The sequence below is a fragment of the Nanorana parkeri genome, unplaced genomic scaffold, assembly GCF_000935625.1.
Source record: "Nanorana parkeri isolate BGI_ZX_2015 unplaced genomic scaffold, ASM93562v1 scaffold314, whole genome shotgun sequence".
Lineage (NCBI taxonomy): Eukaryota > Metazoa > Chordata > Amphibia > Anura > Dicroglossidae > Nanorana > Nanorana parkeri.
This window is the reverse complement of record NW_017306582.1, coordinates 1,171,487-1,188,539: the sequence shown is the minus strand read 5'-3', so window position 1 is coordinate 1,188,539 and position 17,053 is coordinate 1,171,487. Positions and strand designations below refer to the sequence as shown.

Genomic DNA, 17,053 nt, shown 5'->3' with positions numbered 1-17,053 from the left:
ACACGCACAACAGCAAAATAAAATAAAAAGAAAGAAAAATACATCATGTAGCCACAGCTATTACATATTACTAGGCACATACTTAGTGTGAACGTCATTTGTCTCTACACCTGTAAGAGGAATACGTTAGGGTTTTGGATTGGTAATGCAAATAAATCTGTTAATTCAGCAGCGCCCTGTCACCTTCCTGTCAAAAAGGCCCAAGATCAGGTTGTGATGGGAAGGTTTGGGGGCCTGCTTTAACTTCATACCTTCTGCAATTTTTTCCCCCCCTCCTCTTTAATATTTGCTGTGCCAGGAAATCATTCCACTAGAGCGATGGGAGCATCAAGAAACCAGCAAGTGATTAAACCCGCTGTTATCTGTTGGAGATTGATTACAGATAAGAGTTATGTGTGTATGTGTGGACAAAATCAACATATTGAGCTCCGTTCTCCAATACATGCAAATTGTACTTTGTTTAAAACCCCCATCCAGGCAGAAGAGGGAGAAACACCAAAATACCCGTGCAGTGGAGCCTCCCCGCACGGCAAGGCTTATGTGCTTATTAAGTCTAGGTGTAGGGGACTAAGCGGTAAAATGTACCTTATTCCTCACTCTGAAAGGCTTCCATCACACTGAGGGGATCGCTCCCTCAGAAGACCCTTCCCTACTCTGCTGGTTGCAGTCTTTCTGACTCTAAACATACAATTAGGGGTGCACCGATGCCGAGTACTTGCCCAAATGCTCCGATACCTTTCCCGATACTGGAACTTCCAGAGGAAGTACCCTACATACAATGCAAGTCCCTACATACAATGCAGGACGGGGCAGCCCGGCACTGTGCATGAGAGCCTGCCCACAACTCAGAGGAGAGCGCCAGGTACCAGAAATCCAGTAAGCTCCGAACGTCCTGTAGTGGGCTGACAACACTGACAATTCTGCTCTGAAATAGCAGGAAAGGGGGAGAAACAGCATGCAGGTGGTATAGGAGGGAGCAGGAGAGAATGTAACTAATACGAACTTATAGAGATAAGTAATGGGAGTTGCTGAGGTAGTGCAGAACTGTTTGGGGCCAACAACACTGCTCGAGATTTCAGTGGATCAGTGAGTGTTGTCAGGTCACTAAAGGAATGTAGGAGCTGGCTAAGTTTATGGCAGGATCATTGGGTATATTTCAGTATTTCTAAAAAAAAAATAAAGACATCCCACGGGAAGAGCATGTACTGAAGATCGGGCCTATATGTTTTTCTGTTTAATTTTGCCCAATCACACATTTTAGATCAAAACACATCTGCATACTTGTCCCAGGTCAGTGACTACAAAACCACTGGATCAGCAAAACCACCAACCAGAATTCACTGAATATCACTTTTTTGGGTGGACTTTTTAATGTTATATTTTGTAGGGACTTGACAGTTACCAGAATTTAGTTCAACATAATAGCTGTGGTTATCATTTAGCCCAAAATAACTCAAAACACAGTTCTCTCTTCATAACAATTCCTCAATAATGATTATTATTGGCATAAAGCAGCAATAAAAACTTGATTTGCATTATATTCCGACTCGTCGTGTCGGTGTCCTAAACTAAATCGTATGAAGAGAGAACACTGATACATATAAAATACATAAAGGTTTAGCAATAACATTGATACATAGCAATGGAAGTGCTCCAGGCAGCAGTGATAGAGGGTGCAAACTATGACAACACTTCATCAGATGATGCTATGCGGGTCATTTCCTATGGAGTCTATCAATTTGCAGCTTGCTATTATTCAGGCGAGACTGACTGCGCAGGCAAACTGTGATCCGCTATTTTTAATGGAAACCTGAACGTCCTCTGATGTCATTTACATCAGGAAATATAACATGTGCAGATTGAGGGGAAATCACATGAACCAGAAATTCAATTAAATCAGTATACCGATTCTGTATCACGGTGCTAGAGTTGTGTGACCTGCAGCAGTCTTCCTACTTCTCATAGGAAGATTTCAGAGATATGAGGGACAAGGAAATTGCACATTTTACAAAATCCTGTTAATTGTACCCTAGTAAAAACAAACATTTTCCTTTCACACTATATAAGCAGAAAACAGCCACTGCATGCTATCTGCTACAATGTACTGTCAACCTCCGATGCGGGAACTTCCACAGCTGCCTCTGCCAATTCTCTATACTGTGCTGAGCGACCTCGGTTTTATTACAATTGTCATAAGCATATTAAAAGGTAAAGTGCCCAATTCATTATATTATTTAAAGCACTTGCTGTGCAGTTTCCCAAACACCCTCCTAGTGCTGTATTAATACTTTTGTGAGACTCTTGCTGCTCCTCACCACATTTGGATTTGCCCCCTTAAGAAATCACACAAGCATTTCAAACCAATGCCATGAACAGAAGCCCAAAAATCTCTTGTCGACAGTTCATGAAGGAGACATTTTTCACAGCTAACCTGCAGATTCTAAAACTGTAAAATTGCAGAAATGTTACCCAATAAAATGGACTCCAGAGAGGTGATGAACCTTCTGCATAAAACCAGAGGAAAGCAAGCTCTCCACAGCGGTTATTTTCCTGAGGAACATACACTTAAATGAGCATCTCCAGTTTACTTACATTCATTAGGTCCAATATTTTCCTTTCCAAAGGCTGGATTCATCGCCTATAGGGCTGCAGCTAACTATTATTTTCAGACTCAACGAGTTGTCCGATTATTTTCTCGATCATTAATTAAACTAATCGATAATGAGAATAGTTGCCAACTATTCTCAAACCATTATTGATCAATCGATTAGTTGGTTGCAGCCCTAATCACCTACCAAGACAACACACTGAACTTAAATCTGAAAACTCCTATTTCTAAAATATGCCCTTAACAGTATTAATTGTGAGAAATGATGAATATGTCTTCTTAACACCAAGGCAATTTAAATATGGAGCAAAGTACGACGACCAGCAAAACCCGCTATCCTTTACCTCAAACTGTAGTGGAGTATTGCAGCGGCTAGCAGCGAGAGATGGGATGGGAGAGAACAAGAGTCCATATCCATATCGGGATTCCTCTTCGCCGGGAAGGGAAGAGCTAGGTGTGGTCTGCATTGGACTGAGGGAATCTGTGGTGGTGGAATTGGGGAGGGCAGGGGGAAACTGTACTGGGCTCGACACCACGGCAGAAATTTCTTCCATGATGTATTTTGTCTTCCACTTTTTTAAAGGGGCTGTAACTGCGTGGGAAAAAAAGCAAAAGAAATTAGTAAAGGAGGAATATACATCAGTAATCTGCAGCATACTACTGATTGATCACATATAAGCAGAGCACATCAGAAGTTCATTTTCACGCAGCTATCTGCAAAATTTAAAAGCAGAAGTAGACCCAAAAAGTTCCATGATAAAGTGTGGAGGGGATAGAACCCCTGTCAGGTTTTGACCCCACTGAGATTCAAACTCGCCTGCCCTAGGTGGCACCAGTAACTAGGACAGGCAGTGAAGTGAAATTTCTTTAAAGGAGAATTATTAGGTGAGTGATTTTCACTCAGCCTCATAATCTGAGCCGACCTGTGACAATGAGACTGTCACAGGTCGGCTCAGTAAATCGGGAAGTGAGCGAACACATACCGGCGCTCGCTCACTTCTCGATCTATCCGTGCAGAGAGCCGTGACAGGGGAGGGACTGGATTCCCCCCTCCCCTGTCCGCTCTTCCAGCGCTGACTGGCGGAACGGACAGGGGCGGGTACAGCTGGCTCTGCCTCTACATAGGCAGAGCCAGCTGTCACTCACACAGCTGGGTGGATCCAGACATAATTTGTCGGGATACGTTCCGGCTGCGGCGTCTCAGTGCTCGCGGTATACTGAGCTTTGGGTGACAGGACGCTAGTTTGTGTGTCCTCCCGATACCCTTAGGAGAACTATGGGGGAAAACCCTAACCCTATAGTTCTCCTTTAAGTGGTTACAAACAGCAAAAATACTGCATAGTTCCCAATGCAACCGCTATTTCCTGTAGTTTTCTGGAGTCCCTCCAGCGCCGGTGCCGGTCTCTGATCCAGCGCTGACTGCTCTGTCTTCTGTGTCCCATGGGGTCTGTGCGGGTGCACGCTGCTGGGCTGCCTGTCTCTCGGCCGAAGAACTGAACTGCGCATGCGCCCGCCCCATGATCCTTTGCGGCCGCCCAAGAATCTTCAGATCTGCGGACGGGAGCGTGCGGCAGGGACACGGATAAGTATAAACCTGTTGGGTAACTTTTTTTTTCATGTTTTTGCATATATCTACTGCTTGCTAGCAGTAGATATATGAAAAAATCGGTGAGGGTTTAATAATCCTTTAAGGTGATGAGGGAGGGGGTGTTCTCTAGTCAGACAGGACCGACAACATTGCTTGACACTTCGGTACATTAAAGAAAACATTGTCAGCCCACTACAGACATTAGAAGCTCACTGGATGTCTGTCAGAATCTACAGATTTCTGTGTTTGCAGTGTTTTTAAAGAGACAAAACATAGGGAAGTGTGCATGTATTGCCAAGTACTGAACACTTAAATGTTCGTAATAAAGTACGGCATTAAAAAGTAAAGCGTCAATTTTTCTATGCAACATCCTTTATGATTTTCAAAAAGCAGGAGTGCTAAACTACGTATGAAAGAATGCAATAGTCACATAATGTTGGTAGGGGGCAGCAGCGTACCTGTATTGGTTCCATTGTTGGATGAGCTGTTGCTCTCATTACTTTGGTATAAAGGTTGGTTTTCCTGTGCAGAGTTGCCTGGCTGTGTCACAGCCTCTTCCAGGGATAGTTTCATCCAGCGCTAGCAGGGGGAAGAATGAGATTTGTATTGTTAGCATAAATCACAGTGGACTTGGTAGCATTATGTATTTGAGCATCATTATGGTTGTTTACATCGTGCAGTCATAATGCTGGATATCGATCTATACATTATACTGCTCAAAAAATTAAAGGAACACTTTTTAATCAGAGTATAGCATAGTGAGTAAGTAAAGTCATATATATCAGAGTAAAGTCAACAAAACTCCTGGGACATTGATCAGGTCAGTTAAGTAGCAGAGAGGGGGTTCGTTAATCAGTTTTCAGCTGCTTTGGTGTTAATGGAACAGGTGCAGTAGATGGGCAACAATGAGACGACCTCCAAAACAGGAATGGTTTTACAGGTGGAGGCCACTGACATTTTTTCCCTACTCATCTTTTCTGACTGTTTTTCACTGGTGTTGCATTTGGCTAGAGTCAGTGTCACTACTGACTGGTAGCATGAGGCGATACCTGGACCCTATAGGAGGTTGCACAGGCATGCCAGCTCCTGGCACATCAATACGTGCCATCGCCAGAAGGTTTGCTGTGTCTCCCAGCACAGTCTCAAGAGCATAGAGGAGATTCCAGGACACAGGTAGTTACTCTAGGAGCGCTGGACAGGGCCGTAGAAGGTCCTTAACCCATCAGCAGGACCGGTATCTGCTCCTTTGTGCAAGGAGGAACAGGATGAGCGCTGCCAGAGCCCTACAAAATGACCTCCAGCAGGCCACTGGTGTGAATGTCTCTTACCAAACAATCAGAAACAAACTTCATGAGGGTGGCCCGATAGTTCACCCTGTGCTCACTGCCCGGCACCATGGAGGTCGATTTGCATTTGCCATTGAACACCAGAATTGGCAAGTCCGCCCCCACTTGGCGCCCCGTGCTTTTCACAGATGAGAGCAGGTTCACCCCGAGCACATGTGACAAGACGTGAAAGGGTCTGGAGAAGCTGTGGAGAACGTTCAGCATGACCGGTTTGGTGGTGGGTCAGTGATGGTGTGGGGAGGCATATCCATGGGAGTGACACACAGACCTCTACAGGCTAGACAATGAAACCCTGACTGCCATTAGGTATCGGGATGAAATCCTTGGCCCAATTGTCAGACCCTACGCTGGTGCAGTGGATCCTGGGTTCCTCCTGCTGCACGACAATGCGCAGCCTCATGTGGCGAGAGTATGCAGCCAGTTCCTTGAGGATGAAGGAATTGGTATCATTGAATGGCCCCCACGCTCACCTGACCTGAACCCAATAGAACACCTCTGGGACATTATGTCTCGGTCCATCCGATGCCGCCAGGTTGTACCTCAGTCTGTTCAGGAGCTCAATGATGCCCTGGTCCAGTTCTGGGAAGAGATACCCCAGGACACCATCCGTCGTCTCATTAGGAGCATTCCCCGACGTCGCCAGGCATCCATACAAATTACTGAGTACCATTGTGAGTTGCTGCAATGAAATGTCAGCACAATGGACTGGCCTGCGGCATCATTTGTTCACTTTGATTTTTGGGGTGTCTTTGAATTCAGCCCTCTGTAGGTTGATCATTTTTCATTTGCATCAGCCGATGTGGCATCCTTTCGTTTCTAACACATTACCCAGTCCAGTATCCAGTAGATATCCAGCATGATATTTTTCCCCATTGATATCTGATGTTTGGCAGACTGGATCATTGCAGAAATGTAGATCTGGTTTCCACTGCACACTTCTGTGTTATCTCATAAGCTCTCCTAGTTCCTTTATTGGACTACAGAATGATTAGCATTTATGTTGTAGAGATTTGAGTGGGAGTGGTTAAGTAGTTTAGCAAACTGGGTAGGGCTGCAACCATTCACTTCAACAAACCAAGTGTTGGCCCATAACAGGGATTAAGGGCTGAGTGGATTTATGGCAGTCATTTTTTTTGTACTCGCAGAGTCTTTAAAGGGATAAAACATGTGAAAATGTGCATGTATAGCACAAATGTAATGCATATGTTTAGTTTTTAAAGTTTTGACTTGGTATACACTAAGTGAATAATATGGCGTTAAATAAATAGCACCAAAATCAAAACCACTAATCTGCGTCCTCTTTGCTGGGGGCTGGCTTTCTCTCAGATTTAAAGAATGGTCACCCGCCTGACATACAAATTCAATTCAGCCTTTCCACTTACCTTTTTACACGATCCATAAGTGCCATCCGCCTTTGGGGGTCTCCTCCGCCTCTCAGGCATGTAAGGAGAAACAAAGCGTATGTAGTGTTTGGGAGTTGTGCAGATGGAAGGGGAAGTCGTCAGTCCAGGGAGCATGTTAAGGGTGGTCGCCAACACTGTGGGATCTGTGGTGATCCGCAACGGCTGATCCATGGGATCGTCCTGCTTCTCCACCTTGTCGTTTAACCATTCTGTTACCTGGTACTGCAAAGGAAAACATGTTTCTTAGAGGCAACGTCAGCTTGCTAATAGAATGAATACAGCCATTTCGCAATTAATGTTACTAAAAGATCCCATTTTCATCTGCAGCCACTAGTTCCGCTGATACATTCCAATTCACAGCTAAAACGATGCAAATGATACCGAGATTGTTTGTGTGGCGATAATGAAACAGATCTTCCTGCATAGCAGTCAGTTTTAGAGAGGACATGGTAAAGCAAACACTTTCTAAATGTGCCCATATACTGGCTGGTTTTTAATGTACCGCCCGAAATTCAGCCAACATATGGGGATGTCGGCTCCCTTTCAGCCGGCATTCCTCGATCAGTTGATAAGGTATTCTGACAGGTGCCGCCGCTGTCAGAATACAATGCAAACAGTTGCGACTCCTCGATCGACTCGCTGTTTGTGTTGGAGGAATCGCGTCAATTTCTTCCGTTTAGCCCGCGGGTTGAACGGAAGAAATTGACAGGTGTATGGCCAGCTTTAGGTAAGATGCTGCAGTAAACTTTAATACAATGCTTGCCATGTCTATAGTGCACCTAGAGGACACTCACTTTCTTCTCTCAACAGACTAGAGTTTCGCTTTAATTAACTATGGTGAGAAAAAAATAAAAAGGGCAATGGCAATAAATTTTATTTCCAAACATTCATATATTAATCTTTAATGCTTACAGTAGTAAGCAGGAGCCAGGGCGCTCAGAAAAAAAAATCGCAGCCGATGATGCAGTCTAGCAAAATATTGCAAACCTTAAACCAGGGGGCAGGCAACCTAAGCACTCCTATGTTAAAGCTAGAAATCCCAACATGCCTGTGACTGTCCGAGTCTTACAATGCCTTATGGGACTTGTAGTTCCAAAGCAGCTGGAGTGCCAAGGTTTTAAACCCTTGCCCATACAGTCACTTATAACAGACTTATGTTGGCAAGCACAGACAAGCGCATCAGTGCATGCCTCCAGCTATATACTGTATACACAAGTACAGAATATCTTTAACGGGGAACCCAGTGTGAAACCATTCTATGTTTTCAGTATTACTAAAAACTGCATGCAAATTAACAAAACTCTGTCACAGGCCAAACATTTCACAGACCTTAGTACCATCAGGCTAACACAAATTAAAATGTCAGACTTTTCCTCTGCACAGGAAAATACCAACCTTTTTAGTCTTATGGTATTTAAGGCTACCACGGGTTGGCTGGGTCACTGTCTGGGTAACCGCAGGAGATTCTGACCCTTGTGGGGCATCGCCTGTCCCTAAAGCTTCTGAGACCCCAGGCTCTGTGGTTCCTGAACTGGCAGTTCCTTCCTCAGGCACTGGGGGTGCCAGTTCCACCTGCTGCGCCACAGATTGCCTCCTCCTCAACCTCTGAGCGGAAGCGCTTCGATACCGTGACATGCGGCTTCTTGGACGTGGCCTTGTGGATTTTGGTGTAACCGATTTAGGAGCAGGTTTCTCTGCAATTGTTTCCTATGCAAACAAAATGTTTTTAGGTGTAAATAGCAGAAGCAAACAAGCTACATATATACATTTTCTATGCTGGCTTTGATGATGTCACTAGAACCATATACTGTGTAACTTGACATTATATAAGGAAAATGTAATCAGATACATTCCTACTATACCCATTAGCCTTTTAGTAGCTGCATCCCTTACAAAATTAGATGCTAGGCTTTGACTTGATATGCACATTATCTGAAAGAAAACTTAATAGCTGCGGAATGGAATTATAGATTTTCTAAAACCTAATCCATTCTCTGAGTTTTTGCTGTTCTGTAAATCTCAGGACTCAATGAATAGAAATGCAAATCCTTTGGCGGGTAAACATCTCACATATATGCATTTATAAAAATGTATTTATCCATTTGCCTCAAGTTCTGCTCTAAATCTCATCCAAGAATGCAAACTGAAGTCGGACTGCAAAACAGTGATGCACAGATCGGATACATAATTACCTGATTTGGTTTGAGGGCTTTTTGATTCCTTTAGTCCTTGGTCACCATAACCTGTATGGATTATACTGTCTCATTGGCTCTCAAACCCTACTCCATAGAAGCCATGGTTTCTGTGCACTGCAATGATGATGGCCATAAAGTCTCAAACAGCTTTATGGAGTTTGGAATAAATGGCTCTGTAATATTAGCCTAAGTCGGCAGCTCTAGGTGTACATCTGATGGGGCATAAAACATTTGCATTGCTCTGCCCACTGTATAGAAATTAAAAATAATCTTATTTTTGGGAACAGTGACTAAATGAGACAAGTGACTATATTCTGTTCTAAGAAGTAGGGATGCACCGATACTAGTATCGTTGCTGAGTATTTGAGCTCATACTCGCCTAAATGCACCAATGCCTAACCCGATACTTCCGGTAACAGGAAGCCGGGCAGCGCGTCATTACACGCTGCCTGGCTTCCTGATTGGCCGGGAAGCCGGCACCATGCGCTCTCGTCACTTGTAATGACACGCTGCCCGGTTACCTTATTGGTCGGGAAGCCGGCTTCATGCTCCGTTGTCACCTTATGACGAGGGAGCATGGAGCCAGCTTCCTGGCCAATCAGGAAGTTGGGCGCTATGTCAATAAACAGCGCCCGGCTTCCTGATTGGCTAGAAAGCCGGCTCCATGCTGTCTTATCACCTAGTGACGAGAAACCTGGGGACGGCTTCCCTGCTAATCGGGAAGCCGGGTGACAAGTCATTACACGCTGCCGAGCTTCCTGAATACTCAGTATTCAGTATCGGCGAGTACTGAAAAAATATATATCAGTACTTGTACTCGAAATACCGGTATCGGTGCATCCCTACTAAGGCGGCTTTACTATGCTACGGACTGCTAAAGCTGGAGGACTTTTTGATTCCCTTATTCACTTGCCCCCATAACCTGTATAGTTATACTGTATTAACAACCATATCAAACACGGCTGGCCTTACCAGGGCTTGTGACGACCTCCTGGTGTTCACCCCTAGGGTAGGAGTGGGCACAGGTTCTGGTAATACAGGGCTCTCCGGTGCTGGCTCTGGTTCTTCGGGCTTAATTGCAGGATCAGAAGCTGCCTGATCGGTAGAAGGTGCTTCGGGCTCGGTGGCAACTGGTTCAGGTGGCTGTTCTCTGCGCCTCCTTCTCTTATCGGTGTTGTCCACAGACTGCAGGGCAGGTTCAGTTTTCTTCTCCTCTTTTGACTACAGTATTTAAAAAAAGATATATAAATACACAAGTTAAAGATTATTTTTATCATATTTTCAATTACAGCATTTCTTAGCAAAACCCAAGAGGCTATTTGAAGAAACCGTAGTCAAGGAAAAAGCAATTCTAGGGACATGCTCTCACACTTCTGCAATTGGAAGACAATTTTTGAATTTAAAAACTGAAGTAAACCCTAAAATAAAGCAAAGCTACACAGGATCAGAAGGAAACCAATATATATAGCGAATGGCTATTTCCATTAGAAGCACAGACATACATTTGTTATGTTCTCTGTATGCCACAGTAGCCCAATTTACTATGTGCTGGCTTCGTACAATAAAGAGAAAACAACTCACCCTTCTAGTTCGAAAAGTGGGCCCGGACTCCTCCTCCTCTTTAGTATCTTCCTCTTTAACTGCAACCTCCTCTTCGGCCTGTTAAATGACAAGGCATGGATGAGTTAGCAAAAAAGTTGCTTCCAAACACTTCACAGAAAGGCAGGATTGCAGTGACGCAATAAATCCTATACATTTAAAGTGACGCTGTCACTAGGTTACAAATAATTTACACAGTGTGTTTTGTGGGATTTGAAATAACCAATAGACCTGTTCCATATCTGCAAGTAACTTGTTGGGTTTTCAGCTGTACAACAGGCAGTCATAACTCAAGGCCCACTCAAACATTTCTGTGCACATCAAGGCGCTGTGCATGTGCAGAGAGGTCATTATTGGAAGTTCAACATAAATGTTTGCCATACAACCAGATGCTAAAGCTGACCATACACCTATAGATTATCTGCAGATTTTCTATGGTCAGATGGAAATAAAAGTGCAACAGATTCCTCCATCTACGATATACTGTGTGGGTGGAGGAATCTCCCGCTGGGCCAAGCTTCAGTATCTTGCTAGTCGGCCCCGCTGGGCTTCCAAAATACATAAACAATGCCAGCAGCCAATCAGATTGTCAGGTATTTTGAGAGCCAGCGGGGCCGACAATACTGCCGCTTGGCCCAGTGGGAAGATTCCTCCATCCACACAGTTTAGCGTAGATGGAGGAATCTGTTGCACTTTTTCCATGTGACCATAGAAAATCTGCAGATAATCTATAGTTGTATGGCCAGCTGCAAAGCACATAAAGAAAACTTGTACTGCCAAAACAGGGAGGAAATCCCTACTGACCTGTACTCCTGAGCAATGCTAGTTGTTAAACAGGACAGGAACGGAGATCAGGAGTTTAGACTTCACTTTATAACATTGCTTGTTCTGGGGACGTAATTCAAAGTACTGAGCCCAGTTACAGCAGGTAAATGGCACTGAAGGTCAAAAACGACAGTCTCCATATTTCTCTTTGTAAACGTTTTCTTTGGGCTCATCTCCCGGTGCTCCCCGTGAGGAAACCTTGGGTGTTTTTTTTCTTTGCCTTTTACTCACCTTTTTTTAATGTCTTGTGGGTGTAATGCGCTGGGTCTTCTTCCTCTCTGGTCTTTTCTGTGGAGGCCGGTCCTGGATGATGCAGAGAGCTGACATCATTCACACACTGCATCAATACATTTCGGGTAGGGCACTGTACGCAGGGGGCAGCTTAGTAACACTAGGACATCTTATGGGAAAGAAGAGGTACTGTGGGGGATGTGGGAGGGCTCCAGATATTTTTTTAAAAAGGGGCCCAGGGGACATTGAAAGAAAAAAAAAAGGACCCAGAGTTGGGGTGTACAATACAGTTCCACCAATAAGCAAATATATTATAAAGCAAATTATTATTATTTTTTTTCAAGTAGTTTAACTTATCTTGTTAGCCCTGTACAGATTTACACTATGACCTGTGGTATTGAGAAATAGAGATGTATGCTTGTTGTCAAAGAGAAGTAGTTTCATCTGTCCCTAATCCACCTAAATTAAACAAAATTATATATTTTACCTCGTTGTCACCAGTTGCTGAATCTGCAGCAGGGGCTTCTGCCAGTTCATCGTTCTGGTGAGTGGGGCCCTCGTCCAGCACATAACCCTGCCGCTCCAACTCTCTTCTTCGCGCCTTACGGCGCCTCGTCTCTGCTCCGATGGTCAACGCCGGAGGGAGAGTTGGCTGCAAGTCTGTGACTATGGGATTCCTCTTCTGTACTGGACAGTTCCGATTCCCTTTGTGGCACGCACAATCCACCTTATAATTACTGCAATGCAAGTTAGACAAGTCAGCAACTGCTGTGTCAAATTAAGGTGTAAAGGTTTCCTACTCATTCTGCTACAAGATTTGGCTTAGGCCTCATTCATACGAGAAAAAGGCGGCACGTACAGCTCCGTGCATGGCTTCTCGCACGCTGACAGGATGGATCCTGTCTGCGTCCGAGCCGGGACACCCGCACGGAGCTGCACTTGGGAGGAGCGTAGGGTGGCATACGGCCGCGTACTCCCATAGAGAAGGACAGGGGCTGCGTAGTAAATCACACGCAGCACCTGTCCTTCCCGGGAGCTGCCCGCTACAGTCGTTCACGCAGCACGGAGCTGTACGTGCCGGCCTTTTCTCGTGTGAATGAGGCCTTAAAGTAATTTCTTACAATGCTGAAATACAGATCGCATGCTCACTTACCAAAATGCAGCAGAACGCACATATACACTGCTCAACTTGATACGTGTGATAAGTCAGAAATGCAATGGAGTTTGTATTAACTTGTTGCTACGTGGCCACATATCTGCAACTATAAAACCTTAACAAGTCAATTACCTCAGTGAACAAGTCCCCAAGTGCATTGATGGATATAGAACTTCAGAGCCCGGGGCAGTTTCCAGTTAAAGGTTCATCCTTAAAATCAGGTATTTTTAAAATAGACATAAAACCATTTTAAAAAAAAAAAAGCCTATTTTATTTTGCCTATAGCAGCAAATTCCAGAAGTGAAAGCTGCTAGGGCGCATCTTTGCTGTGTTATTTGCTGATTTTAATTAAAGGACGAACTAAACCATCCTGGCTGTGAACTAGGGGAAGAGTATTTACCCCATCATCTCCATTAGTCCCTGCACGCTGATTAGGAAATATTCTGTTTTAGCTGTTCATCAACGATACTGTAATTTATCTGCGTGTATGAAGAAGTGGTTTTGCATAAGAGCGCCCCAGAAACGATCTACAGCCAAATGTCGGCAAAGAAGCCACACTTCGTTCCACCAGCAGAACAGCAGGAGATCCTGTGCAATGCCAGCAAGGCTGGCAGTAGGCATTACAGCCCTCGGTGTATGTCGGCTTTTGTTAGCAATGTTTGTGCTATTCTGCAGCATTTTTACGTTTCTAAACCTTCAGATTTACAGGCATTGTACATGCAAAAAGGGATCGACTGTGGATATTAACAGCCGAAGCCAAAAATAAAACTGTTAACTGTCCTAGGGTGACAACGCTCACTCATTGCACTGTATGTAGGAAGCAGCAGCTTGGCCACACTAGGCTGCTTTCCTGATTTGGACTACAAACACCTACCCCCTTATATCAAAGCATGGGAGAAGGTGTTATGCAATTCAGAGAAATGGGAAAGCTAACATTATAGGGATGCATGGATACTAGTATCGGTACGGATACAGAGTATTTGGGCGAGTACTCGCCCAAATGCTCCGCTATTTACCTCTGATACCGGAACTTCCCGTCAGAGGAAGATATCCCTCTGACCGGCAGTGCCAAGGGAGCATGGAGCTGGCTTCCTGATTGGTTAGGAAGCAAGGCTGCATAGCAAAACGTGAAGCTGGCTTCCTAGCCAATCAGGAAGCCAGGCTGCCTAGGAACAAGTGAAGATGGATTCCCAGCCAATGAGGAAGCCAATGGGTCAAGACGTGCCGCCTGGCTTCCTGATTGGCTAGGAAGTCGGCTTCACGTGTTGCTAAGCAGCCTGGCTTCCTGACCAATTAGGAAGCCAGATAGCACCTAGTTACTCACTGCCCCGCTTCCTGATTGGTCAGGAAGCCAGGCAGCCTCTGAAGTCGTTTGTTCGCTAGAACACCGGCTTCACAGGCGATCAGGAAGCGGGGCAACAGGACGAAGTCCTGATAATCTGGGCACAATGCACCAGTACTCGCTATTGGCGAGTACCGAAAAAAAAAATATTATTACTACTAGACACCGAAAAAACGGTATTGGTGCATCCCTGTAACATTACTTGTGATTTTGCACAGAAAGTTACTAGGACAAACGTCCAGGTTTCTGGCAGGTATTTTTTGTACTTGAAGAAAACTAGTAAAAACAGACTCGTAAGCTGAAAAATATTACATTTTTGTCCTTGAGTTTAGATACATGTCAAGACATCCTAGACAATTTTCCCAATTAAGTTACAGAACAAAAACATAAGCAGCAGCAGAAACTCCAATTTTCCAAATCGCCACTGCTAAGAGCTGAAATTCCTTTCCAGGCAGTTAGAATCAAACAGGATCTGCAGAGAAGGACAAATAATTTCACTTCATAGCGATGACACAAACACATCAACCTCATCATATCCATGATGGCCGGTTGCCGAAAGCCTTTTTTTAAAAGTAGAGATGGAGCCTAATCTGCTCTGACCACAACGAATTCTATTTAAATCTATCTATCCATGCTTTATGGAATGCCAGGTAAAAAAGATGACATTTGAAATAGAAGCGGACACTCACCAGTTACTGTAATCATAGTCAAAAGCAATGGTGACCTCCGTGTCTTTTGCAATAGCAGCAATAGGATAAATGCACAGATGAACCATCCCTTCTGAGATCATGTGACGGACCTAGGTAAAGCAGTGGTGTTAGATAATGTACACTATTACCGGATGAAATAGCTAATCCCATTATACCCGATAAAAAGATGCCGCTACTGGCTTTAATAGAAAATAAATGTGTATCTTTAAAAAAAAAAAAAAAAAAAAGAAGAAGATCCTTGGACAATGTCATCATTGTGATACTTACGGCTGTTTTTGATAAAATGTGGTCTTAAAACAAGCAGGGTTACGCAAACTCCAGCTGTGGAACTACAAATACCATCATGCATCTGCCTCTGGGATTCATGCCTTTGGCTTTGTCATGCGATGCCTAATGGGATTTGTTGTTGCACCACAGCTGGAGGGCCGGTGCTTGCCTACACCTGGCTTTAAAGAAAACCTATCAAAAAGGTATAAGCCCTGTCATCAATAACTTCCTTCTGAAACTTTTCAATGACTGGTTGCTTAGGTACTTTCGGTCTCTGACCCTGAAAATGCATGCAATTAAGTTAAATCTCCCGATTTGCATGCTTGTTCTGGACAGTGACCCAAATTACTGAAGCAAGCCCATCAGCACAACCGGGCAACTAGCGTTTTTCATGGTCAGCCTATCTCTTTCATAACAGGTTTCGTCTCAAGCTGGCAGCAGTAAGATTTTTAACAGAGCAAAAGCTGCCAGAAAGGTAAACCCTTGCAATGCAAAGTTGTGAGAGACTGCTACTGATCTGACAGGTCAGAATCCCAATGTGTACAGATTGAGAAATGTTTCCCAATTCTTAGTACCAAAGTATACGCCGCCACTCATGAATAATACGCAAACTTTACTAGGTGAATGACGGTAAATAACTCTTCCGAGATATAATAAGCCAACCAAAGGGGGACTATAGTGCATTTTCAGAAGGTACACACCGAGTTATTTAACATTCCCAATGAAAATTGTTGAGGCAACTTGCACATTTTACGATGCTTTCTGTTCCATGCTGACATCATTACATATAAAACATCTTTAGTTACTCCCACAGTAATCATTTATGAGTCAAAGAAACTGCATCCCTGCTGAGATTACAGCATAAGTTACGGCCATTGTATAGCTCTCAGTCTCAGGAGAATGAACCAATATTGATGTAATCATTAAATATCAGTCACTGAGTATGGCACTAAAGAGAGCTGGCACGTGTAATTAATGAAATAAGGCTGCCCTCATATTTATATACGTTTAGAAATGATACAAAACAAAATACAAAAATACATTAATAAAAATCCATCTGATCACATCCATATACATAAAAGTAACAAAAATAAAACTGATTTCCTTGGAATTCCCCACGCTGGATGCAAAGCCCACACTATTCATAGATGAGATATATAAGCAAAGTGCCTACCTCAGCATTGGGTGTACAGGACCGTCTGATAAACCTGGCATCGTTCCCAAACGTACGTGCATCCACACACATTTCCAAGCCGTTGAATTTGGAGTAGAATAGAACAAAGGGGTATGGTCTGGGGAAACAGAACACACACTTCAGCATTAAACATGGGGGGTGGCAATCCATGAGATAAGATAGGCAATTAGCATTTTCAAAAAAGCAAAAACAGTCAACATATTGCATTCAGTCTTAAATCCAAAGCGCTGTCTTGGTTATCATCTGAGTGCACTGGATTTTACCTATAGGTGTTCTGGCACAATAATTTATAATCAGTCAGCTTAAAATTTTTGCCTAAATAATGCAAGATGCCATTAAAGCCACTCACAAAGATTTATCTCGTATACACAAAGAACTACAGAATCATGTATACAGGAGTCAAACTACAAACTTGGGGATATCACAATGGTCACTCAGGCAGTGTGTGCAGGAGAGGAGTGTAGAGTATATATGATGACAGGCAGTGTGTGCAGGAGAGGAGTGTAGAGTATATATGATGACAGGCAGTGTGTGCAGGAGAGGAGTGTAGAGTATATATGATGGCAGGCAGTGTGTGCAGAAGGAGTG

The 17,053-nt window shown here is 43.9% G+C and overlaps 1 protein-coding gene across 1 annotated transcript in view; it reads right to left on the bottom strand.

Annotated features, from left to right (window-relative positions):
• SETD5 (SET domain containing 5) overlaps positions 1 to 17,053 on the bottom strand; it is a 38,267-nt gene that overhangs the window by 8,642 nt on the left and 12,572 nt on the right. The window contains exons 9-16 of the mRNA XM_018557986.1: positions 16,445 to 16,562; positions 14,983 to 15,092; positions 12,283 to 12,532; positions 10,113 to 10,361; positions 8,341 to 8,652; positions 6,925 to 7,167; positions 4,655 to 4,775; positions 2,953 to 3,200 (exon numbers count right to left, since the gene is read on the bottom strand). Of these exons, the coding sequence (XP_018413488.1) occupies positions 2,953 to 3,200; positions 4,655 to 4,775; positions 6,925 to 7,167; positions 8,341 to 8,652; positions 10,113 to 10,361; positions 12,283 to 12,532; positions 14,983 to 15,092; positions 16,445 to 16,562 (1,651 nt within the window). The remainder of the gene's footprint in view (positions 1 to 2,952; positions 3,201 to 4,654; positions 4,776 to 6,924; positions 7,168 to 8,340; positions 8,653 to 10,112; positions 10,362 to 12,282; positions 12,533 to 14,982; positions 15,093 to 16,444; positions 16,563 to 17,053) is intronic.